Here is a 26,346-nt window from a genome sequence, read left to right on the forward strand (position 1 = left end):
GGGGGAGCGGGGCTGGGCCTGGCCCCGCTCCGGGGCGGCTCTCCCGGGAGCTCCGTTTTCCGGAGACGCTTCCGTCTAGCTGGAGCCCGTCTGGGGTCTAAGGACAGCAGGTGCCCGTGTTGAACTTACCCCACTTTTCACTGTCTCTCTTAATGTTCTTGTTTTTCTCGCCATTACCCATTTCCCTGCTCCCCTGGAACTAAAGATTTAGTCGCCTTAAGGAGAGGTACTATATTTGAAATACAATCCCACTTTTACTGGCTGAAAGTAGTTTTATATAGTGTTGGTGCAGAAAATACAGTCTGTAAACAGCTCAGAGGATCACAGGCATTATTTAAAGCACAGAAATTTGATTTACTAACATTAAATTACTTTTTAGAGCAAGACAATATCAAATATGTAACTGGCAAGCAATAATTGAATGATTTGTAACATTATGGCCTTAAATTACATAAAAATCCTCTTTGCCGTACTTTTGTCACATCTTTGAGTTCAAAGCTATTGTGAAAGAGCACTGCTGATCCAATGTGTGTTTCTCCATGTAATACTGATTTCTGAGTCCCTTTCATAGACGTGCCCTTGATGGAGTTATTTTTTAACTATTAACTCGTTAGCAGCAAGTAAACAAGTAGGCAGACTTTGTCCAGATCAAGCTTCTCCCTCACACACCACCTCCCCCCAGTTTGTGGGGACACTGTTGGCATTTCATATTTACCTATGAGTTTGATAAACTAACTCTATTTCTAAAAGCTGTATTTTTTTAAAAGATTTTTTTCCTTGTGTGTTTTGTTTGGATAAATTGTTTTGTAACCTTTTAGTTTTTGTATGAAAATAGTTATGTTTGCTGTGTTATTACGCATGGAAGGTGAATTTGACTATTTGTTCGTAAAAAAATAAAAAGCAAGCATGTAGGTCAAAAATATCTCTTAACATTTTAAAGGGACTTTTTTGGTCTTGAACTTGCATGTACAACTGTGGCATTTGGCCAGCAAATAATTTTGTTTTCCTTATATGTACGTGAATTATTTGAATTACTCACTGCATTTTTTAAAAAAAATTAAGAATTAGATAAATTTTTTTAAAGGAAGTCCAAGCAGCCTGACAAACTCCTAACTCCTGAAAATTGAAGTGATTCTTATATTGGTTTTTTTTATCCTTTGACATAAAAAGACTATTTTTCTTATGCTTGAATGCTGTTTTAAAAGGTAAAGGATTCATAAAATGTTTTCAAGGATTCTACAAGTCTGTAGTTACACACCTCAGTTTTTTCTTTTGTGGATTTCTATTTAAAATGTGAAATTTTTTGTCATTCTATGTTTGAATACTTTAGTGAGGAGGTAATACATCTTTCATGAAGTTGAACACTTTATAATAAAGTGATATTAAAGGGAAGGGGATGGGCAAGACATCACTCTCTTAGCTTTGAGAATACACAGAAGGGTTAAGCACAATTTTTCTAGTCTTAATTTTGAGTTATCCTCGAAACAGAACAAACTCATTACTGTTTACTTATAAACTTGAAAAAAACCAAACTTTGCTGATAAAATATGTGGAAGTTTTCTTAATGTCAGCCCCAAAATATAGTATACATTTTAGGCAGAAGCAAATACAGAAAGTTTAACAACAAGATTGCAATGATGATTTGATGATTACTTTTTTTACTTTTTCTTTGTAGGTGAAAACTGCAAAAGCGTGAGGCTGACTGAAGAGAGAAATTAATTGTGCTGAAGTTAGTCTGGCTTGAACAATTAAAGGATATTTGTGGTACTTTTTAATTTAAGTGGAAGCGGCTTTTTTTTTACAAAAAAAGAACACCATGGCAGATGTGGACCCAGACACGTTGCTGGAATGGCTGCAGATGGGGCAGGGAGATGAAAGGGATATGCAGCTAATAGCACTGGAACAGCTATGCATGCTACTTCTGATGTCAGACAACGTGGATCGCTGTTTTGAAACGTAAGTAGTCTTGGCTTTCCTTTATGGGATGTTATTTTCCTCTTTCGGTAGCTGAATGTTATATTTAACACTCGTAGAAACTTTCAGCCTTAAAAGTGTTTTTACAGACTGAACTTCAGTTTAGATCACTGAAATGGAGAGTTCCTGTTAATGCCATGTGAAGTACCTTTGTCTGATTTAAAACATAGTGTCCTTTGAGTGATACCAGTGCCTGTTCTGACATATGAGCCTATTGCAACTCTTAATACATTTCTTTAATTTAAACAATGTGGAAATCTTGTGTGTGGATTTTTGTGTGGTGAGGTTTTTTTTGGCAGTGGAAAACTTTTATTTGCATTAGGACTATAATGATCACCTGGATATATGTTAGCATATTTTGCCCCTTCTTTGAAGCATGTTGCTGTTCATGCCATGCTCCTTCTCAACTGCATTTGTGCATGACATGTAGCACAGTCCCTGCACTCACTCTTTGGTATATTTCTCACAGCACAAAACTCTGATGTAATCACTCCTGTTACTTAATAGTGTTGTTGTGCATGTGTTACATGACTTTCTTTGAGGGCCCAGACTAGTTTGGAAGGAGGTAGCAGAAGTGTAAACAACCGCAACTTTTAAATCTCATATCTCACTTTGTTTGCTTCTTTAGTTCTGATCTTTGATTCTCTTGCCTCTCTACCATGTTTTTTTCATTGCTCTCACTTTCTTTTGCATAGTAGAGTATGGCTGGTGTATTTCTGATACATCCTCTTTTTAGGTTTAGAAGCATTTAAGAAGGTAGCTGTTTGTTACACTGTTTAGTTTTGTAGCTCTGAAGTAAACAGTTTTCAGGCTTATCTCTTAAAAACTGTTCTCTTTCATGACTGGATTTATTTCAGAAAATGTAAAATTCTTACATCTATAAAATTTGGATTTGCAGTAGTTATGTAACAGTGAGAACAATTTTGTACAGTGCGTTAAAATTTGAAGTTGCCTACTCTAGGCCTTGGTGAGCTGACGGGTAAAATTTTGACTTGGAAGAGACTTATTGCAAGGAGATCCATTCTGCTTCCCTATCTGCCCTCATAGTACTGATACTGAGCACTGTGTTTGCAGCCTCAGAATTTCCTGTTGTAGAAAAGAATTTGTTACTTCAGAGTGAATTTTTCTTACAATTCTAGGTGAATTGCCTGCTTCAGGATATTCAGAAATAGAATTAGGCATAAACGTATTTAAAGTTATCTTCTGGGTATTTGAGAATCAGGAATGAAATGTCAACTTTTAAAATACAAACTGGTTGTGGGTTTTATGAATCTTATTTAGAACAGACTTTCATTTCCATATAAATGAATTAAATAGCCCAAGCACTTTTTTTCTTAGATAATGAATGCTCTATTACTGCACTGTTGTGGTTCTAAAGTTATTTTTATGTCTAAAAGAAAGAACAGTTAAAATGCCATTTGGCATTTTAATTTTTGTTTTGAGCCTTGGTATAATTTAATTTAACTGGTCTTCTAGTGTTTGTTTCTTTTACTGTTGCAAGTTTCACTCAAAAATAAGAGAATAAGCTGTAAATTGGGGAAAAGTTAACAAGGTTGAAATGATATTACAACGAAGTTAAAATTGATGCTTTTGATTGGCTCAGTGAATATACTGAAGTGTGTGATGTGGTACCTCAGCCTTTGGTGAGCTGACACAGTAGCTCACTACCTTCAAAAAGGAACAGTCACCTCTTCCCATCTATCACCTACCATTTTTATTCCTCACAACCATACTCTTGCTTCATGCCGCTGTTAGGACTTACTGGACTCCTGTAATTGACTGAAGGAGCAAGCTGCTCTTCAAACCTACTGAAGAAGGTGGTTAGTTTCCTGCTGTTAGTTTTCAGATTGTTACTTTTCTGCTGAAGATGGTTAGTTTTAGAACCAGAGGTAGAACTGCAGAACTGGAAATATGGGAGAAGTAAAGAAAGGTATACCATCTTCAGTGGAGAACTTCTCAGTGGATTGTCCCAGGTGCTTGTGGTATCCCAGCTGCATTTCAAGGTGAATTTATGGATTTTGAAAGTCTGTTAGAAATAGATGATGTCTTGAAAAGCAATTAAGAGTTTTTCCAAATGACAGTTCAAACAGCCAAAATTGTCATGTGCTGAGAGAGTGTAACTAAAATGATAAGTGGATAATATTTCATAGTTACTTTTCAGCTGTGTTTTTAAAGGAATTTTTGTTTGCCTAAATATGGCTCTAGACTTTACAAGGTTTTTTTTCGTTTTGCTAAGCAAGAACAGCATTCCCAATTCTTGGATGCTGTGCAGATGTTCTTTCAAGATCTTGGAATTGTTTATTGCTATTAATTATATATTAACAAAACTTGAAAATTTTTCATCTGTGGAGTTCAACAACTGTGGGGACAACTGGGAAACAGTTTCTTAGAGAACAAAATGGAGTGTTTTTCAGGGATTGGTTAGTGACTAAATATTAAGTATCAGTCCACTTTTATGTAAGAAATTATTTGCTTATGTGATGTGGAGCTAAGCTCATCATTTTAGTGAAGTACATGTGGTGGTTAAAAGCTGTGTATTGTGAGGACTGGCAAAGCTGTTCTACAAAGACACAAAAAATATTGACAGGTATGCACTTTCTCTAAAAGCATAACACTGTTTCTGGGCTGATATCTTAAGAAGTTAAGGGCAGTACACAATCTCACTTAGTGAAGAAAGCATGAAGTTGGAGGACGAAAACAAACTATTGAAATGTTGGATTCAAAAATTTTGAACATCATTATTGCAGTAAAGTGGGAGGGTTACTTTGCAGTCATATTCTCAAGGAAATGTTGTATTTCAAAGCTAATAATTTGCTTCTGTACAAGAGTAGTGAGTATTGAAACTAGTGTTTCAGATGAACTTAAAAAGGGAAGCAAGCACGAGTGTACGGTAGGGTATTTTGTAATGTTCTTGCAGAGTTCTAGCAGCATCATAGCAGGTAGTGGGGTATGCAGCCCATTAACAGGTAGTGCTGCCAAACAGTTGACATTTCTTTACTTCTTCCCAGATTTACATATTACATCCAGTTAAGTTATTTTGGAAGTTACTCATATGTTAACATAACAAAAATTAGCAGCATATTCATCTTCTGGTGATAATGAGTCACAGACACTGCTAGTCACTTAGCATGAAGAGTGGCTAACAATTTACCAGCAGCAAAAGCCAGTAGCTTGAACTACAGAAACTTAATGAATGAGGAGAAATGGTTCTGTTAAATAGCTGAACTGGAGTAAAATAGCTAAACCAGTTTGATTACAAGTGTTAGTCCCAAATTGTAGTTAAACTGTGTGCTATTAAGTCCACTTTAACAGGGATTTAAGGTATGCATTTTATATAACACAATTGAAATCATGGCAGTTTTTTAGTACTTTAAATTACCTGTAACAATTTAAATGCTAGAGGCTGTTAGTTACAATCTCACATGATTAATATAAACCTCTAAATTGGTTCAATTTCTCTTTTTCTCCCTGTTTCATTGTTTCAGTTTTTTGGTGAAATTAAATTAGAACACCTTTGCTCTGGGCTTTCTTTTGCTATTTTCTTTTCCTGTCTGCCAGAGTGAAAATACTTAGTAAGCAACATGTTATTTATATGTTTTCTCAATTACAAAGAAAATTTGTAGAACAAGGCACTAGTATAACAAGTAAAGTAAAACCTTTTTTATACAGCAGATGAAATACAGGCCTTATTAATGGTCAAAGAGAAAGCGTGTCTTCTGCTTTGGCTCTTCCCTAAGTCACTTCTGTATATTTAACATTAGCACATTTGGTCTGCAAAAATTTATTGGAGCCAGAGTTATCAGTTAATTTGACAAATAAAACCAAATTGTACAGGGAATCATAACTTAGGATTCTAATGTGTAAAATAAAAATCGTTGTAGTTTATTTTTTAGGTCAAATATGTTTAATTTACAATAAACCTTGTTCTTTCCAAAGTATCTATTCACTGGGGAAAAGGTATATATATTTATCTCGTATTTGCTAGTGTGTAATGACTAGTGTGAAGAAATTCTAGTGAACCAAAGACTGTTGATAGGAGCTAGTGAGACTGTTAATGTGGGACAGTTTAGCTTTACCTCCACCTGGTTGCTTAAAACTGCATTCTTCTGTCTTTGTCAGGGTTGTATAACTCCAGTAAATCAAAATTAGGTACACAGAGGAAAACAATTTTTCTTGTAGAGATAGGGATAGGAATTCAAATTGCTGGTTATCAGGCATGTATTTACAATCTGGGCTGGTTTGAAAGCATCTTGTAATTCAGACAGTGGTAAAGTGTCCTTTAGCAGATCTAACAATCATGGAAGAACTAACAGGCTGAGAGGGCAGCTCTGTTCTTATCAAGGTGATTTCACACTGCGTGTCCTACAGATTTGCTCGTTTTATTATTTTAAGGAAAAAAAAAAGTCAGACCATTGTTACAGTTCTGTGCTAGAGTGCAGCCATGAGTAAATTAGGTAAGTGTTGTTAACAGTAGATTAGTTTTCATTATTTTAAACCGTGCAAAGCATTTGTTCTTTGTTTAGAGTTATTCCTGATTTTTAAGGCTGTTTGGTTGTTGGGGTTTTTTTTCCAATTACAAGAGTTTTTAAAAACTAATGTCTTTCTGGTTGCTTTTTGTAAAATGGGAATTATGGCCTCATTGGCACTGGTATTATGGAGATTAATTAACCTTGTCTAGTTATTTTGACAATCTTAATGGTTGCAAAGGCCGGAAGGAAAGATTAGGTCATCTAAATTGGCATCCTCTCTTCTGTCATTGGCCCTTATATTTTACCTGGTTATTACTGGATTGAGCATCTTGTTTGATACAGGCATAATGTGTATCTAATGCTCTCAGAGAGGGCATCCTACCTAATTTTATCCCCTGTTTTGCTATTTCATCTGCTGTCTAATTTGTCTTTGTTGTTGAAATTTACTTGTTCCTTTTCATATGAATTGGCCAGGTTGCTTCATTCTGTGGAGGGCAGTCGTTTCACCTTTTGCTATTAGATTAAAAGCCAGTACTGTTCTTAGTGTGAATCCACTTGCACACAAAGATCTCATCGGCTCTTGATCTTCCTTCCCCTCTCAAGTTCTTCAGTTTACAAGTTTTTCAGAGATATTTTCCAGTGATGCCTTAATTCATGCTGCTTATAGTAGCACATTTGAATTACTGTTAACAGTTAAACATGCCAAGTTTAGTTACAGGCTTCCAAAATGTTGTACAGTAAGTGTGGTTTTAGTTACCTGTTTTCAGAGTTGCTTTCAAGGATATGATTGCTTGCTTCTTAGGTGTGGCTTGGTATATTACGTAGACTAAGATCTGTAACTTGGCATTTGTATGTGTTAAAACACATTTTGTTTAAATGCCTCTGGGTAGTCCAGACAACTGTATAACTCATCACATTGTGACTGTTTACTAGTCTTTTATTTTTAAGATTTTTTTCTAGTAGCATCATCAAGTAGCCTTTTTGTTCAGAGTTTTGTGTGTGAGATAAAATTGAAGTGACCCTTGCAAATACTATGCAAAACATGGGTACAGAATTTTAAGGCTTAAAGTTAATGAATTTTTGAAAGAGTCCAGCTCCTATTGGATTGGATGAGACCAATAAAAGAGGTGTTATAGGAATTTCAAATAGTGGGCTTCCTTTCTTGCATGACTGTACCAGTCAAGTGACTTTTAATGGTGGCCTCTTATGGAGAGGTATAGATAGCATAGATGTTAAGCAGATTGCTAATGGGGAAGTGGAAGTTTTCTTGTTAAAGTCAGTTCTCTTTTTGAGCACCTGGAAATCCAGCAGAAGCTAGTGGGCTGATGTGCATATTTAGGTACATATACAAAATCATACCTTTTGTTTTAATTGCTTATTTCCTTTTGAAATGTTAAGACATGTAATGTGTATTTGAAGCATTATCTGTTTGCGCAATTGAGGTTGCTACTAGTGGAAGTCATAGGCAGAAAGACCTGTAGTTTCAAGTTCTTTTATTTATTCAGCTCTTGTGGACCAACATTCTGCAAAATATTTACAAAATGCTGAAGATAGGAGAAAAAATATATGTTTTTTCTGAGGTATGGCATAGCTTTTATAAGATGCTGAAAAATGCAAAATACGTCCCAACACATCCTTTGTAAATTCAAGAGCAAAGCTAATGATAATTTATTTAGAAATATAGAAGTTATCTAGGCTGTAGAAGCTTTCTTTGTGTTTCCTTTTTTTTAATTTATTTTTCATTTTACACAACTGATATTTATTGAATGTGTAGTTGAATACTTATGTGTTCCATACTAATAGTGAATGCTCAGAAGAGGGTTCAGCTCTGTCATTTATTTAGCTCAGAGAAGTTTAAAAATATTTTTAAATGTCAAATTTGAATTCCAAATTAATTTATTTTAATTTCTCATGTTGTGGATTTTTCTACTGGAATAGATACAGGATGGAATTTGAAAATCTCTGACTTAATTTTATCGGCCTGAGCTATGGAATTAGAGAGTAGAGATTCAGAGTTGTGAAAGTTTTAATACTTTGTAATTCTGGTAAAAGTTCCTAAATTAGCAGGTAATTTTTAATTGCTTCTTTGTTGTTCCTTTAAATGTAGTATGGTATGTCTAAAGTCTTATACGTAAGTAGATGTTTTCTAGACTTCATTTGTTCTGTAACAGTATTACACTAAAACAATGCACAGTATGTTTTGGAAATGGATCCAGAAGAATACACACAGGCAGTGCAGGTGTGTGGGCCGTTCTCTTGTGGATGATCTTGATTTCTCTGGTGTTGGTTTTAGTTCATGCATAGAAACAAAATGGTCTTTGAGCGAAAGAAACAATGAGGGAAAGTCTGAGATCTCCCATAGAACTACAGAAAGGAAAAACAATCATTAAGCAAAAATAAGTTGAAATTACTATTGCTTTAAGAAGAAATCAGTTGTGGCAGATGTTCTTTAAAGTTTCAAAGTTGTGTGACACATTGTAGTAAACAAAAAATTGTATATTTTTCCTCAGAAACAGTTACTGATGAGGGTTAGCTTCAGTATTTTAATTTTCCTTTGAAATTATTATATATTAAGTAGGGTAGACACATGTAATTCCTTGTTTTCCCCACTTTTAACTGGTCTCAGCATATGGTATGCATTAAAGATCCAGCACTAGTGCTGGCAGGCAGCTGAGCTTGGTTTTCTGCCACAAGTCACATGTCTTGGACCAGGCGCCTGAAGCCGAAGGCTTTGTCACATGCCAGGGGCTCCACATCAAGCATCAGCTGCGTCCAGCGGTTACTCTGGAACTGAGTAACACACCCTTATGTGAGCAGGAGTTGTATTAACTGTTCTGGGGATGAACTGGAGTTGTTCTTTTTCCTTCTTTCAGGTTTCCTTTAAGCACAACAGTGGTCTTCACAATTATTATTTCTGTTTTAGCTAAGGATTTTAACTGCATTAAAATACGAAATGTAATTACAGAAATGAGTTTACAGTGCCTATTTTTACTTCCTTGGTATCTTTTTACACTGGCAAGCTGTAAAATCAGCTGAGTCACTTCATTAGAGTTTAAGGGATTAGCACTGGCAGGAGCTTACTGCTGTAGCTATTAAAGAATGTTGTATCCCTATGGATATTCATGTTCCTAAAGAGGTGGGTGTGCGTGTAAAGGTTCAGAAGTGTGTCAGCATATGGAGTTATACTGATTATAGTGCTGTAAATTCTGTAGTAATATAATTGTACTGACAAATTTTCTTAGCCTTTCTTGACATCAAGATGATTATGATATTTAGAAAATGTTTTTAGACCAAGTAAAATTTTTTTCAGAGGAAGAATGTATATTAAAAGAATTTGAGTATCATGCTCTTTAAAATGTAATAACTAGTTTTGACCCTGGAAGTATGAATCTTATACAGAATTATACAGAATCAGCATTTAAGATGGTTTAGTTCTTGATGTCAGTACTGGGAACAGAGAATGCTCTACTGCCCTAATCTTAATAGATTAGAATATAAATCGCAAATACTGATATGGAATAGTACCTATTTCAGACAAACCTGTCTTCCAGCAAGATCTTGGAACTGTGGTGGGTGGAAGACTTGCAAGACAGTAAGTAGCAGAAGCTCTTGTCCTGAGAGTACAGGAGTGAAGTTGGGTGGACATAGAGAATTAAAGTAATTAGCAAGAGATGTAGTGTGTGTTGCAGAGTAACCTCATTAACTTGAAGTCCTTCTTTCATTAAGGAGTAACACAGAGTAACCTCATTAATTCACTAAGTAGTCGCTAATCACTCTTCTAAAGTACACATTTAAAGTACTTTAGGAAGTGCCCGATTTGATGTTAATACAGCTCCCTAGAAATGAAAATCTAAAAATATTTCTTTCATTTTCATCTTCATTAGAAGAACGACCTAAATAGGAATCTGAACTCTGGAGCTACTGTTTGCTGTTATTTTCTGATTTGAAAGAATAAAAACTAAATAGGGTTTTTTCTGTATTAAAGAAAACTCTCCACTGTCTTTTTGTTTGTTCCACTGGAAAACAGTTACTGTGAACAGTGATTCTTCTGCTGCAACTTTAAGGATAAAACCAATTTTTTTTTGGTCATAATTAATTTTTTCTCAGATGCGTTACTTTTAGTTGATATATGGTTGATAAGAACATAAGTTGATAAGAGCAAAATGTGAAACCGGTTTTGATATTGGGATGATTTAAGTTTAGAAATTATGCACTTAGCTTTTTTCCCCTCTGTGGCTGTTGATGCCTGCGGTAATGAGAGGTTTATTTGTGTGCTTTTCTCTGAGTAATCAAAAGCATCATCTGTCAGTAGATGGAAGTGTACTAAAAGCTGAACATCAGTTGCTGTCATGTCACATCAGTTCATTCAGTGCTGCAGTTCTGCCCTCAGCCTCCCTGCTGGAGGAAGTTTTGGCAGCCTTGTTTTTCCCATGTAAACCGTTTTCTAAAAGAGAGTCCCATGTGCAGCCCCTGTCCGTGGTACAGACACTCCTTCAGTGCTTTGCTACCTGTCGAATTACATTTTAATTCTAAACATAGTCTTAGTTGGAACAACACTAAGGTCTATATTAGTAATGGGCCCTAATCTTCCACAGCAAGTATCTGAGGCAGTTTTAGGTCCCTTTGATCTATTTTGGCCTGCCTAAGGAAGCCAGTAAGGACTTACCTTGGAATTATAGTGTATTAGTAATGCATATATAACATGACTTGTCTGACTCACTCTTTGTTTCTTGCTGGTGTTGACTGTATTTGCTTGCTTGGTGCTTCATTAAAAAGAGAGGCTGCTCCTCAGACAGTGCCCTGCTTGGGACCTGTTTGCTAGAATTACTTCCATGTGAGCAGTGCATTTCTGTTCCCTGTGCTGCCTTTGCTTAATGCTATAGTGCCTTTCCTGGGGACTGGATCGAGTGAAGACTCAAGGACTACTGTGAAAGCCCATTTGCACAATTTTGAAATGTAAAGATCATCCACTGAGTAAGGGCAACACTTTCCCCCTTTTTTTTTTTTTTGGTGGTCAACTGCCAGCACACAGAAACCCCCAGTGGAGCTGTGTGAACAGGAGGGGGGGTGTATTTTGGGCATTTACTATATGGCTGTGATATCCCATCTCTCATTGTGGGCTGGTGTTCCCACCTACCCCTTCTAATACCTTTTTCTGGCACTGCTCACAGATGCACGTTCTTGTCCCTGAAACAATAGCAGATGCTAGTTTCAGCCATGAGAGACCCATGTCATAGCTTAGTGTGGATTTGGGGATTAAAGGGTGATCTCTATAAAGCTGACCTGTGTACTTTTGTTTGTATACAGTTGTTGATAGAAAGATTACCTACAGCATAATGACTGAAGTCCTTCAAAGTGACAACTGTATGAATAATTATGCTGTAATTATTCTAGCCACCTGTTTGAGAAGACCATGGCTGGAGCAGTGGGCATGTGTTTGTACACTCACCTTCTCTGCTATTGCAGGATGAACCACTGATCTAGATAGCGTGAATGATGGAATTGATCCTTTCTGGTCTCTTGTTAACAGGAACATTAGAGACTGATAAGGCCTGAGTGGACTTCAGCAGGCAAAAAGAATCTGAATTTGTCTGTATGGTGTGTGTAGTTTGTATATCTCCAGAGAAGGAGGCTCCACAACCTCTCTGTAGTTGCCAAACCAATCTCAAAGATATTTGAAAAGTCATGGCAACCAGATGAAGTCCCAAGTTACTGGAAAAAGGGAAATGTACCCGTCTTTAAAAAGGGTAGAAAGGAGGACCTTAGGAACTACTGACCTCCCAGCCTTGCCTTTGTGCATGGGAAGACCATGGAACAGATCCTCCTAGAAACCCTGCACATGGAAGACAGGGAGGTGATTCGAGACAGCCTGCACAGCTTCACCAACAGCAAGTCCTGCCTGACCAACCCAGTGGCCTTCTATGATGGAGTGGCTACATCAGTGGAGAAGGAAAGACTACAGATATCATTTATTTGAACTTCTGTAATGCCTTTCACATAGTTCTTCCCAACATCCTTCTCTCTAAATGGACCAAATATTTTTGCAAAGAATGTATCTTCAGTTATTACAGAACCAAGGTCAAAGTTTCTTGCAATATGGAGCTCCTGGAGTGAGTTCAGCAAAGGGCTGCCAAGATGATTTAGAGGACTGGAGCATGTCACTTATGAGGAAAGGCTGGGGGAGTTGGGCCTGCTTAGAAGAGAAGACTGAGAGGGGACCTCATCAATGTCTATGAGTATCTGAAGGGAAGGCACCAGGAGGGTGGAGCCAGGCTCTTCTTGGTGGTGCCAAGCTATTGCTTGGACAAGAGGCAGTGGACCAAAACTGATCCATAGGAAGTCCTGCGTGAATGTAAGGAAGAACTTGTTTACTGTGTGGGTGACTGAGCGCTGGAACAGATTGCCCAGAGAGATTGTGGAGTCTTTATCACTGGAAATATTAAAAACACACCTGGCCAAAATCCTGCGTAAATGTGCTCCATGGGGACCCAGCTCAAGCAGGGTTGGACTGTGAATGACCTCCAATAGTCCCTTCCAACCTTACCCATCCTTTGAGAAGACAATGCAGTAAGAAGTTCAGAGCTGGCAACGTGTCAGGCACAGTCACGATCCTTTGTGTCTAATGACCACAAAGTTGCAATAAGTTCAGGTGGAAAGATGACAATATTTAAAACTTGCAGGGCATGTGTGTGAATGCATTCCTGCCTGCTTATTTATGTGGTAAGGCCAGTCAATTACATTTGTGCCCAGGAAGCTCCTGCTACTGGATTGTTTCACTTAGTTCATCTTATTTATAAGAACTTGCACAACTGGAATACTGTTTAAATTCTAGGAAATAATTTACGTGTACTAAGATTTTTTTTTTTTCTTTTCTCAAACTCTTGACACTTGCAAAGTGAAAGATTATCTGAAGGGGCTTGGTCCTGGCTTCTTGAAGATGTATTTCAGAATTGCTTACGAATATAACTCGATAGTTGTATTTTCATAGGATTATAAAAGATCTGTAGCTGTCCAGAAAAGCTGTTATTATTTATCGGTAGTGAAAAAACTTGTACACTTGGCTGGCATAGCAGACTTTTTTTTTCTGCTGATACCAGTGGAGGTTTGAAATGTTAAAGAACTGTGATGCTGAGATCAAAGTATAGTAATGTGTTGGCCTGAAATAAGATGTTTCTTCACCAATGCATGCAGCATGAGGAACAAACAAGAGGAGCTCGGAACTTTGGCCCAGTCCCAGAGATTGGACATCACTGACATAAGTGAAACCTGTTGGGATAAGACTTGTCATCACTGGAGTGCCCTGTTGGATGGTTACAGGCTCTTCAGGAAGGATGGGCAGGGCAGAATAGGTGGGGCGGGGAGTGGCACTCTATGTATTGGAAGGGTTAGAATGTATGGATCTCACATTGGGCACTGGCACAGTTAAGACGCTCTGGGTGAGAATTAAGTGGCAAACATATAATGTGGATGTCATTGTGGGAGTTTGCTATAGACCTCACAGACAGGATGATGACACCAACAAATTATTCTTTGAGGAACTAAGGGACACTTCAAAGTCAACTGCCTTTGTCCTTATGGGGTACTTCAACTTGCCAGAAATTAACTGGGGGTATCCCACAGCTGGTATAACCCGGGATAGAAGATTTCTAAAACACCTGGATGACAACATTATGGAACAGGTCCTTTATAAAGTGTTTCTGCTAATCTTTTAGATGGTATAAGTCTAGCTCTCACCATTCTAGTTAGTGCAACTGGAACCCCCAAAATATATAAAAAACCCCAAAGACAGACTGTTAAAAGAAATGAACATCAAGTACGCAGAGGTTGAAGGAACTTGACAGAATTTTCCCTGAAATGTCTTGTTGAAATTAAATCAGTTGCTGTTTTCAGAAATTGTTTTTTCAGAACAAGGGAAGTTCTTACTATTGCTGCTTTTATAGGAATTCAATGTGCGTTACTGTAGTCTACAAAATTAACTAAGTCTGGGTGGCTTTTTATTTTGAGAACCAAGCAATTCCCACAGGTCAGGTGTGTGACAAGTCCACAGTTTCTTCTGGAAACCATATGATAAAACTTGGTTTCCTTATTGGAGGACTGGAAATCATTCCACTAAGTCATAAAACACATATCCTGACAGAAAATGGAAGTTGTTATTTACCTCCTGATTGAAAAAGTGTGGTCTCTGATTGATGTAGCTAAAGGTTCTGGGGGAAAAAAAAAGTAATTTTAAAAAACCCCCAAACCCTTAGGTTTTTGCTAGAGAGCTGTACTGTTATAAGAGCAGCACTGCTAATGCACTGCACTGGCATTTGTGTGCTGACAGAGAATCCAATATAAATGAACTGGTCTTAGTAACTTTGTATTTTTGCTGTGTCTGCTGGGTAATTGGCTCTGGTGAATAGGTGTTTTAAGGACAGGAACAGATTTCTTCCAAATTTTTAAATTTGCATTTTCAAAAAATATAACCAACTTCCATTTGAGCTGTGTCTCTTTATAAACTGTTAAATCATAGAAAAAAAAGGTAAATTTTAGATTTGCTAAGTGTAGCTTTGGACTCTGCTGCTGTCGTTGGCCATCTAAGAGAAATGGTTTACTACTCTTGCTAGAATTAAAATGGAGACAGTGGAGCTCCCTACTTTTCACCTGGTTATACATGTGTGGGTTTGGTTTGTTTGGGGCTGTTTAAGATTTGTGTTTATTGGATTTCTTTTTTCTTGCAATATAGGGTTGGAAGAACACTTCATACCAATGTTTTAGTGTTTTGTCAGGGGTTGCATAAAATTCAATATAAAAGATCCCACCAAAACACTTGAGCAGGTAGCATTGTCCACTTTAAATTTTATGTGCTGAAATACTTCTTGTATCATTGTATGGTGGTCATCTAATAATGAGTACAAATTTCAGACTTTTTCCCCCAGTGGATAATGCCTTTAAAATGTCAATTTACTGTATAAACTTCTCTAAAAGATGACCAATCTGTTAAGTAACAGATTTTTTAAGAATAACAGACAGTATAGGCAGTTTTACTTACATGATTTGACTTTATTGGAGCTTTATTTATTAATTTGTCATTAAGGATCATTGGGTAATGTACTTATTTGTCAGTATTATTAATTACTTCATAAAGCATAGTCAGATCTCCAAGGAAACTGTTAGCATTTTGCTGTCCCAGGAGTTGGTGCCTTTTATGAGTCATTGCATGCCAGATGGGATACTGAATGACCTGTGAGTCTTCAGAATGATTCATCAACAAGTACTTCACCTGTCTTCCAGACCAAAAACCATGTCATTCTTTCTTTTTTGGATTTAGAAAAGTTTTAGGCTGTCGTTTGAAAACCAAAACCTTACTTGAAGGAGAAGTTGCAATATTTGATTTTTGTCCATTTAGTCTGGTCTCCTGTATATAGGGTTGAGGTGTTGGTTATTTTGACTGTCACAGCGTATATTGCCTTCACTTAATCCCCCACCATCACCTTGGAAGTCTTCTACCACTGCAGTGAGCCATCATTATGTTGTTATTTATAGCTAAGTAAATATACTATTGGAAGATAAACTGAGTTAAAGGATAGGTCTGTGTCTGAGAACTTTTGATTCAAATCAGTCTTAACCACAACTATGAAAAGTAATTATTTTGGTTTGTATTCTGTTATGTCAGAGGGATAGAAGAAGGACCATTGCAACTTGCTTATTTTGTTCTGAGGTTGTGGGGATGTTGTTCAATGTGCAGACTCACAATGAAAAGGAGAGCCAGATGCTACTGAGGCAACAGATATGGAGAGAAAATGCAATAGAAACAAGCTAAATTAATTAAATATATTCTCAGTATGATTAAGGGAAAAAAATGAGGCACGGGTGGGGAAGGAGACTGAAATAGGATAAAAAGACAAGGGAAATAACATAGAGAAGAATGACCACTCAATTAAATTGTTTAGCAAAACCAAAATCTTTAGTCTTTGTATAAACATAAAATTGCTAGTAGCTATTAATCATCTTGAACCTTGAAGCTCTGTTAAAGAAAAAAATGCATTCTGTTTGGTGATATGAAGTTAATTCCTAAAATAAATTCCCAAGAAGATAATTTTTTTCCTTTAAGATTGTAAAATTTCATGAATATTTTTTTCTGCTGGCTTCTTCCCCTAATACATCTTTTCAGATTACCAATTTGAATTTTTGTGTGTCTCTGTGAGATGTGGTGTTCTAAAGGAATGCTCTGAACCAACTATAAGCTAGTTGAGCAAATCATGTGTGCATGGAAAGCTTTAATGTGCTAATGTGAAATTGTATGAAATAATGTAGAGAAACTGGCACAACATAATACTGAGTTGTGGTTTTATTCCTGCAGATGCCCTCCTCGAACTTTTTTGCCAGCACTGTGCAAAATTTTTCTTGATGAAAGTGCTCCAGACAATGTACTTGAAGTAACAGCTCGTGCCATAACGTATTATCTGGATGTGTCGGCTGAGTGCACCCGTAGGATTGTGGGAGTGGATGGAGCTATCAAGGCACTTTGTAATCGTTTGGTAGTTGTTGAACTTAACAACAGAACGAGCAGAGATTTGGCTGAGCAGTGTGTGAAGGTGCGTATACTTAAGAACCTCTTGTTTTTAAGGAGGAACTGGATGTATTGAAAAAGAAACAAAAATATATTAGAAGAAAATTTTCCTGTCTATCTTATATGACTAGACTGCTGTGAGAATGCTAAGGGCTACTTCTATGCTAAAAAGGGAATGAAGAATGGCTCCAGATTCTGATAAATTACCTATTGCAAAAAAATTGTCTGCTTCCTCTTCAATAGCACTAGACACAGCTTCCCTGCACCCTCAAGAAGTTTTCAGAAAAATTTACAATACCCTTAAAATCTCTCATTTAAAGTGTAACTCGTGACCATGTGGTTGGAGTTCTTGATTACCATGGCATCAGAATTTATGCATATATTTCTGATTTACTAGTTCAGTCTACTTGGAAGTGCATCACTGGAGTAACGGTGCTCTTGGAAGTTTCAGAGCTCTCAGTTATGTGTTATCCCGAGACTTAATTCTCCCAGGATAAGATATTATCTAACTATCTTCATGAACACCTGTTACGACCAAGCCGTTGGGGGATGTTTTGTATTCACTCCTGTATTTTTGAAAAAAGCTTTAACTACTAACTACTAGAGTACTTGAGACTTTGGCTGCTTCTGGATGTTGAGGAAGAAAGGGGTTTTTATTTTTACCTGTTGTTTCATTTTCTTAACCAATTCTGTAGATGGATATAGACATCTGACTATGGATATAAATAACTGACTTATTCTGTGTACTTCATTCATATTACATTTCATTTTGTCGTAGGTGTTAGAATTAATCTGTACACGTGAATCAGGAGCTGTGTTTGAAGCTGGAGGGTTGAATTGTGTTCTGACATTCATTCGTGACAGTGGACACCTTGTTCATAAAGATACTTTGCATTCAGCTATGGCTGTAGTATCCAGACTCTGTGGCAAAATGGAGCCTCAGGATTCTTCATTAGAGATCTGTGTGGAATCACTGTCTAGTTTATTAAAACATGAAGACCATCAGGTAATGTTGGTTCAATGTGCTGTGAATTTAACATTCATTATGTTTAATAAATTGATGACTAGGTAATTTTTTTAGCCTCGCCAGTTGTGTGTCTGCATAGTCATATATGGATATTACGATAGTTTCCTTTATAGTTATTATGAGAAGAGGATAAAAATACTGCTTAATGTTTGACTCCAAGCACTATTGTTTGAATATAACCTTATTTAGCCCCTGAGAACTTTATTGAAAAATGTCTTGTAACTTTTTTCAGTGCATTTCAAGATACTTTCTAAAGTAACTATTGTTCTATGACTACACCTCAATCACTATTAAATTTGGCATAAGTAAGAGACAAAAATCAATTTGGTTCATTCTTCTTTTGCCAGACTAGGAGAAGCAATAGACTGTTTCCCAGTTTATAAGGTGTTTGAAAAAGCAGTTGCTGGGGCTGTTGGACATGTGAATGAGAGTTCAGATCAACTTGACTGTTTAGCAATTAACCTTAAAGATAAATGGGTTTAAGACTGGAATAACCCAGATGATGAGTAAATCTGTACTGGTATCCTTGAGAAATGTCTCATGCATGAAACAAACCTCAGGATTACAGTGGATGTTGATGTGTATTATGGATTTGTCCAGTAATGTCCCTTATAAAGTTTTGTTGCTCCCTACCTCATCTTTTTACACTCTTGGGTTTGGTCACTTTTGTGTGGGCTGCCAGTTAGTGACACAGCTTGAGGGAGGAGTTCAGACCAGATGAATGTGGCCCCAAGACCAGCTTATCTGTAACTTTTTTTTTAACCTTTCTGCTAAACTTATGGTGTGGGAAAAGAAATGTAAATACTTTCCACAGTTACTCTATTGCTTTGTAACCTGATACCACTAATGCAGTTTGTTGAATAGGTGAAGCTTTCTTGTGTATTTGTGAGAGCTGTTGTGGTAAAGATCCATAAAGTATATACAAATTACATAAGGGTTGATGGAATTGTTTATCTGTACCATCAAAGAACTGGAGCAAAAGGCCAGAGGACATGAGCAGTGACCATCACAAGTTAAAGAAAAAACTTCCTTGCAAAAGAGCACTAATAAATCAGAATGCTTGGCATGCACAGGCTGTGCCAGAAATTTGCAAACTTAATGGAGATTTGAAATTTTATCTTCATGAAGTCTGGCTCATACTCTAATCATGTTCTGTGTGTTGATGAGCAACTGTCTTTAAGCTCTTGGTATGTGATAGCTGGCAATCATTTTGAAAATGGACTGTGCTATGAGTTGACATTTTAGGGAATAAGAGCTGTAGTAATTTAGGGTTTGGTAGATAATAGGTGTTATGGTTAGTTTTGGGGTTTTTTTGTAGTATTTCTTGACATCAGTCTGGTTTGCTTACTACAGATCTTTGAAGGCAAATGTGCCTGAAGCAGCTTATCTTGATATGCCTATGCAAACCTGATCTGAAAGATGGGGAGACCCTTTTAGTGCATAGATGAGAGAGATAAAGGCAAAGCCTTCCTTTCTTTTCAGTGTTGACATGAAAAGATGTTGGCTGCTTTCCTGGGCAGTTGACCAACAGTATTTTTTTACTGAATTGTTAAAAGGATCATCAGTAAAGCCTTATTTTGACAGTGTCACTGTTTGCTTTTTTGTTTTATTTTGTTGGGGTTTTTTTTTCCCATTTAGTGACAAACCTAAATTTGTGAGTTTGCATTTTATTATCACAAAAGTACTTGCGCATCCTTGGATCAGGTCCTCAGTGGGCAATCTTGAGTTATCTAAAATTTGCTTTTTCCAGTTTGTCCTATTTTTAGGCTTGGTTCAATTGAAAAAATTTCATGTGCTTGAGAGAAATATGTAGACCTTTAAATACAACTTTAACTGTCAAACTTCTCTGTCAGTTTAATGCTTTAGGAATTCTTAATCAGTGCATCATTTAATGGCTTATTTGATAGCGTCTTTTGATAGAAAGGACCAAATGAATATAACCTTGTAATATTAGCAGAATGTTAATTATAAATGTAAAAATATAACATATTGGAATATTTGGTATTCTGCAAATACAGAAGATAAAACTGCAAGGAAATTTTTGTCTTCATTATTCCTTGAGGAACAAATTTCAGATTCAGTAAATATAGGAAAACTAGGAAGTAAGTCCTCATAGAGCAGTTTTTGGTGTTTTGGGTTTTTTGGTGTGTATTTAAGTTTTATTATTAGAAGGCTACTGTAACATCAGAACAACCAGAAGGTTAAGTATGCTCTATTTCAATGCCCAGCTGTGAGTAGGTTTTGGTCCTTTTTCAAATTGTATGGTCAGAATGTATAGTTGCTAGTGGAGATTATAAATGGTTGTAACAACAAGATCTATAATGAAAAATGTTTTAAAAAGTGCTTCCAATATGTATCATTTGGCAATTCCATTATTAAATGTGTTTTTCTGGATTGAGCAAAACCCCAAATCGCAGTTGAAGAAATGCTCATAGTGCTGAACTTCAGAAAGTTTTCTTGACTTTTATGTATGATCGACAGAGAGAAGGAGGGGAAGAAATGCAGCAATACAGTCCTTCAGTACAGTCCTTCAGAGAGCAGTTCAGAGCACTGTTGGGTTCCAGCTCTGAGTTTCTGGCTTGAAAAGCCGGTTTCCTCCTTTCACTGACTTTTAAGGGATGCTGGGGAAATCAAGTTCTTCAATGTGTCCTGTATTCTTGCAGATATCCCCTTAGCATCTTCTCATCTTAAGAGATAGTTCATAATTCCTCTTGCACTTCTTTCTTAGGTTTCAGATGGAGCTCTGAGATGCTTTGCTTCATTAGCTGACAGATTCACACGGCGTGGAGTTGACCCAGCCCCATTAGCTAAGCATGGATTAACTGAGGAGTTGTTATCTCGCATGGCAGCTGCGGGTGGGACAGTGTCAGGACCATCTTCAGCTTGCAAACCTGGACGGAGTAGTGCTGGTGCACCACCAACAGCTGCAGACTCTAAATTAAGTAATCAGGTGTCAACTATTGTAAGCCTGTTGTCAACCCTGTGTAGAGGCTCTCCAGTAGTAACACATGTAAGAAATCCTTTTATGCTACAGCTTTTTGTTCTCATGGGGCTTTTCCCTCTGTGTACTTTAATGTATGCAAGATTTATGTTGTTATTTTATATATTTATAAATTGTATTTTTATAGATATACATCCACACACACATGCACATTTATTTATTTATAAAGAGGGGGAAAAAAGGAAACATTTCATATGGAAATGAAACCCAATTCTGATAGTATCTTCTAAAGCCCTGTATATTTTTTATTGTTCAGACTTTTAATTATTTCCAGGATCTTCTAAGATCTGAACTTCCAGATTCTATAGAAAGTGCGTTGCAGGGTGATGAGAGATGTGTACTGGATACCATGCGGTTAGTAGATCTTCTTTTGGTGCTACTGTTCGAAGGGAGAAAAGCCCTGCCAAAATCCAGTGCTGGATCTACAGGCAGAATCCCAGGACTGCGAAGGCTGGATAGTTCTGGGGAACGTTCTCATCGGCAGCTGATAGATTGCATCCGCAGTAAGGATACTGATGCACTGATAGATGCTATTGACACAGGAGGTAAGCAAAAAATACTCTGAAAAAGACCATGAGATGCTTGCTTTATCTTTTGATTTTTATATAATCTGTGGTGTCACAACAAATGTTTAGTTAGTACATTGAAAATCTTTATATACAAGTTCACTTATTTTGTTAAATACTTAACAGGTGCTGTTAGTATAATTCTTATGCCACCTTTTTATTATAGGAATTAAGATCATAAATGCTTCTCTAGAATTATTGAGGATGGTTAATTTTTTTTAAGACCTGCTTTTTATTTAAAGAAGAGTGTTGAAGTTTAGTTTATAATTCTAGGAACTTTAACTATTTATTTAATTGTATCTTTCAGCTTTTGAAGTAAATTTTATGGATGATGTAGGACAAACTCTTTTGAACTGGGCCTCAGCTTTTGGAACTCAGGAAATGGTAAATTAGGTTTATAGACTCTTAACAAGTTACTTTATTTATGTGAAGAAAGAAGAAAAACTACTTTCCTTTTTCTCGTTTAACAGGTAGAATTTCTCTGTGAAAGGGGTGCTGATGTTAACAGAGGTCAGAGGTCATCCTCATTACATTATGCAGCATGTTTCGGAAGACCTCAGGTAGCAAAGGTATGATTTAAACTGACACTTAGGAAACCTTATATATTGACTTTTCATCTTATTCTGCACGCAGTGTCTTCAATACACTGGACACATGCACAATCAAATACTTACATGTTCTTTATGATGTTTATCAAAACACATTTTTCCTCATGATAGGGCACTAATGAATAAAAGGAGTTTTATATTAGCTCTACAAATATAAAAAGCACGGAATGTTCCAACTTTGCTTACAAGCATGAGAAGAGTGTAGGAAAGATGTATAAAAAACCACATTTGCTACTTTGGAAGAAGAAATCTTAATGTTTTATTCATACATAAAAATATTTGTTTTCAGACTCTCTTACGACATGGTGCAAACCCTGATTTGAGAGATGAAGATGGGAAAACCCCTTTGGACAAAGCTCGTGAAAGGGGACACAGCGAAGTCGTAGCTATTCTTCAGTCTCCAGGTGAGTGCAGTTTTCATTTCTATGCCCTTGCTATAGTAGAAATGCCAAAACATGTTAAGTATCACAGTTACTAGAATTTTACTCTATTAAGTTATTAAAAAAAAATATTTTGTGACCAACCTTCCTTAACCTGTGAAGTCCATATAAAAACTTTAGTGTTTTAGGTGTTCTTAAGGGAAGGGGAATTACAGAAGAAATGCCTGACCAACCATGAGCACTGCCAATGGTCTTGCTCTTCAGCTGTGGAATGGGGCTAGCTGGGATTTTGCTGTGGATTCAAAGGCGTCAGCCTTGGTAGCTTCTCTGGCATCCTTCCTTTGTACATGAGAACAGCACTCTATCTGTTTTTTAGGTGCCACAGGTGATACATGCTATCAAATAGTTTTATTCAAGAAGTTGTGCACATGTAAATTTTATATTTCTAGGAGTGCATATTCCTGTTCAGGTACTTAGGTGTTGTAAAGAAAACCTGTATGTTTATTTAAAGGGCTTTTTGTTTGGTTTGTTGATTTTTGCCATTGAATGTTTTGGGGAAAAAATATTTTCCAGGGGATTGGATGTGTCCTGTTAACAAAGGGGATGAGAAGAAAAAGAAAGATGCAAACAAGGATGAGGAAGAATGTAATGAACCCAAAGGAGATCCAGAAATGGCACCCATATACTTGAAAAGGCTTTTGCCTGTGTTTGCACAAACATTTCAACAAACTATGTTGCCTTCAATAAGGTAATGCTGTTGTAATAGACAGTTTCTTAATGCAATCTTAAAAAAGCCAAGGTGGATCTAATAGTTTAAGTAATAAATAACTCATTTTACTTCCAATAATGAGCTGAAACAAATTTTTTTTGTTTTTAAAGAATGTATAAACACAGTAACAAAGTAGTTTTGTCTTGACCTTTTTTGTTGATTTGGTTACTGCTTTTTTATCATTGTTAGAACCTTTTTTTTTTCTATGATCTCTTAAAGGAAAGCAAGTCTTGCCCTCATTAGAAAAATGATACATTTTTGTTCTGAGGCACTGCTGAAAGAGGTTTGTGACTCTGATGCTGGCCACAATCTGCCCACGATACTGGTTGAGATAACAGCTACAGTGCTTGATCAAGAGGTAGGAAGAAAGAAAATGTTATCCATTAATGAAACCAGTGCAAAAAAGGGTGTTATACTAATTGATTCCATGTACTTGTTAACAACTAACCCTGAAACTTTTATAACAACCATATGTGAAGTTCAGCATGTAAAGATATCTTTAAGTAATTGTTATTTTCTTTTCATCCCGATGTATTACAGGATGATGATGATGGCCATTTGTTAGCCTTGCAAATCATAAGGGATTTGGTGGATAAAGGTGGTGATCTTTTTCTAGACCAACTGGCTAGACTTGGTGTAATTAGTAAAGTGTCAACTTTGGCGGGGCCATCATCTGATGATGAAAACGAAGAGGAGTCTAAACCTGAGAAGGTAGGCATATAGAATTGATACCTTTTTTGCTACTGTGAAATCAACACTTCTGTTAAAATTTTCACTGATATGAAAATGTCCAGAGCAAGGTAGTTAGGATATTAAATTAATGCTTATGGTATGCCCCTTGTTTTAATTGCTTTTGTTGTTTTTGTCTCTACCTTCATTTTCTGTTAGTACATTATTATCGACTGAGTTTTCCTATCCATATTTATTTATGGTCAAGTTGATTGGCACTTGATTTTTTTTCTAATATTTTGAAAGTGACTACTAAATGAAATTAATCTTTCCTAAAGCATATTCATGTCAGAAGTTTATGTGCCAAATAATTGCAGATGTTTTAAATGTTGTTATAGGATATAGTAAACATAAAAGAAAATAGTTGTTTGCTTATTGTTGCTAATAGTTGTCATAAGTGTACATAGAAGTTATTTGTCATTTTCCAACAATCTTATTGCCACTCAAATGAACTGCATGGACCTCTTGTTCTTGATTCAATTACATTTATAGTTGAACTTAAGTGTATAGTTAAGCTCTTTTACTGTGGGTTTTGGGTTGTTTGGTGTTTTTTTGAGTTGCTGTTTTCTTAAGTGTTTAGATTTTAAAAAGTCATCTGGACATGGTTCTGAGCAACTGGTCCTATGTGACCCTGCATGAGCAGGGGTTTGGACTAGATGGCCTCAAGAGGTCCCTGCCAACCTCAACCATTTTGTGATTCTTTCCTCACAGTTCAAGTTTTAAACAGAAGAGGATGTCACAATCAATAGACTATTGTTACTGTTGAGTAGATAAAGCTGTATGTGACAGGAAACTTCTTTTAAAGAATACTTTTAAGGATATGTTTTACAAGCAGAAATAGTATAGTTCCTATACTTTGGTTTGAGTAATTCTTCTCCTAAAGTCTTTTAAAAATGTCTATGGTTTTGTGTTGGGGGTTTTTGTTCTTTTGTTGTTGTTGATAAGTACAAATTTATTGCAGGAGGATGAACCACAGGAGGATGCTAAAGAACTGCAACAGGGTAAACCGTACCACTGGAGAGACTGGTCAATCATCAGGGGGAGGGACTGCCTGTATATCTGGAGTGATGCTGCAGCCCTGGAGCTATCTAATGGTAGTAATGGATGGTTCAGATTTATCTTGGATGGCAAGCTGGCCACAATGTATTCCAGTGGGAGCCCTGAAGGAGGATCCGATAGTTCAGGTAGGTTTTTTTTTTTTACAATTCAAGTCTGGGTTAAGTTTTGAGACTGTTTGTTATATTTGTTTATATAATTTGATTTGAGCTATTTTGTTTTGCAGGAATTGGCTTACTAAATAGTAGAGGATGTAAACAGGTGGAAGGTGGTCAGTTAATTGTGATGCTTTTTATCAGATAGCATGTGACCATAACTTGACTTTCTTGGTGAATTGTGTTAAGTAAACATCTTGCCAGTAAAAGTGTATTAACTTTTTGTTTTGATTCTTCTCCATGCGTACCTAATTTTTTTCACCCCAGTCATTAAAAGCACTTTGTAGTGGCCATCCCAGGAAAAGCAGGTTGAAATGGTGATTTGTTGTTTGCTTCTAGCTAGCAGAATGGAATTGCATGTGTTTGAAGACAAAGTAATGGAACGTTTCTCATCAAGATTGGGAAACAAATTACAATGTCTTGATTGTTTGTTGGAGAGAGGATAAGGGAACAGACCTCATGCAGTGGCAGTGCACAGCTGGTTCTAATTTTCTGTACAGAATACGCAACTTGTTCTGGATGCAGAAACAACCCTCCTTTTGTTGTTTCATGTTTTTTGCAGCAGTTCGTGCATTTATGAACCTGGAGACATAAAATGCTTTGCAATATTATTATGTTTTCAACAAACCATGGAAGGAAATAACAGAACATATTATGATTCAGGATGAAAATAAAGTGTTAATGACGTTATACATCGATTTTGGCGCAAGGAGATAAAATGCAATAGAGTGTGTTTCTGATCGTAATGCAACTGGAAACCACTTACAGATTTATTTATTTTTGGTCAGAAAATGTATCTTTGCATTGTTTTTGATTAAGGATAATACCTTAGGAGCTAAACAGTTCCTGGGTTGAGATACTTGTTTATCACGCAATAAAATTTTAACAAGATCCATGAGGATAATGTTTTAGATTCTCTTAGCCCCTGGATGCCAACTTTATTTTTCCTTCCAAATGGTGTGGGCAAGGGGCTGAGACTTCACTATATCTGTACAAGATGAGTGGAATGGGGACACCTCAGGTGAATTTAGAGTGAAGAGAATTTAAAAGAAGTCAGATT

The 26,346-nt window shown here is 36.6% G+C and overlaps 1 protein-coding gene across 7 annotated transcripts in view; it reads left to right on the forward strand.

Moving 5' to 3' along the window:
- Positions 1 to 26,346, forward strand: part of HECTD1 (HECT domain E3 ubiquitin protein ligase 1) — a 58,892-nt gene that overhangs the window by 532 nt on the left and 32,014 nt on the right. For 2 of the 7 annotated variants that reach the window (XM_050337153.1, XM_050337156.1), the window contains exons 1-13: positions 890 to 1,205; positions 1,676 to 1,956; positions 16,786 to 17,020; positions 17,774 to 18,001; positions 20,751 to 21,032; positions 21,298 to 21,568; positions 21,897 to 21,973; positions 22,060 to 22,158; positions 22,487 to 22,601; positions 23,151 to 23,325; positions 23,566 to 23,704; positions 23,887 to 24,057; positions 25,037 to 25,259. In XM_050337153.1, coding sequence (XP_050193110.1) covers positions 1,817 to 1,956; positions 16,786 to 17,020; positions 17,774 to 18,001; positions 20,751 to 21,032; positions 21,298 to 21,568; positions 21,897 to 21,973; positions 22,060 to 22,158; positions 22,487 to 22,601; positions 23,151 to 23,325; positions 23,566 to 23,704; positions 23,887 to 24,057; positions 25,037 to 25,259 — 2,155 coding nt within the window. In that variant the 5' untranslated portion in view covers positions 890 to 1,205; positions 1,676 to 1,816. Of the gene's footprint in view, positions 1 to 886; positions 1,206 to 1,675; positions 1,957 to 16,785; positions 17,021 to 17,773; positions 18,002 to 20,750; positions 21,033 to 21,279; positions 21,569 to 21,896; positions 21,974 to 22,059; positions 22,159 to 22,486; positions 22,602 to 23,150; positions 23,326 to 23,565; positions 23,705 to 23,886; positions 24,058 to 25,036; positions 25,260 to 26,346 lie in introns of those variants that run through there. The other 5 variants (XM_050337151.1, XM_050337154.1, XM_050337152.1 and 2 more) reach the window with 5 other exon arrangements.

This window comes from Myiozetetes cayanensis, unplaced genomic scaffold, assembly GCF_022539395.1.
Source record: "Myiozetetes cayanensis isolate MyiCay16 unplaced genomic scaffold, myiCay2020 scf6-25, whole genome shotgun sequence".
Lineage (NCBI taxonomy): Eukaryota > Metazoa > Chordata > Aves > Passeriformes > Tyrannidae > Myiozetetes > Myiozetetes cayanensis.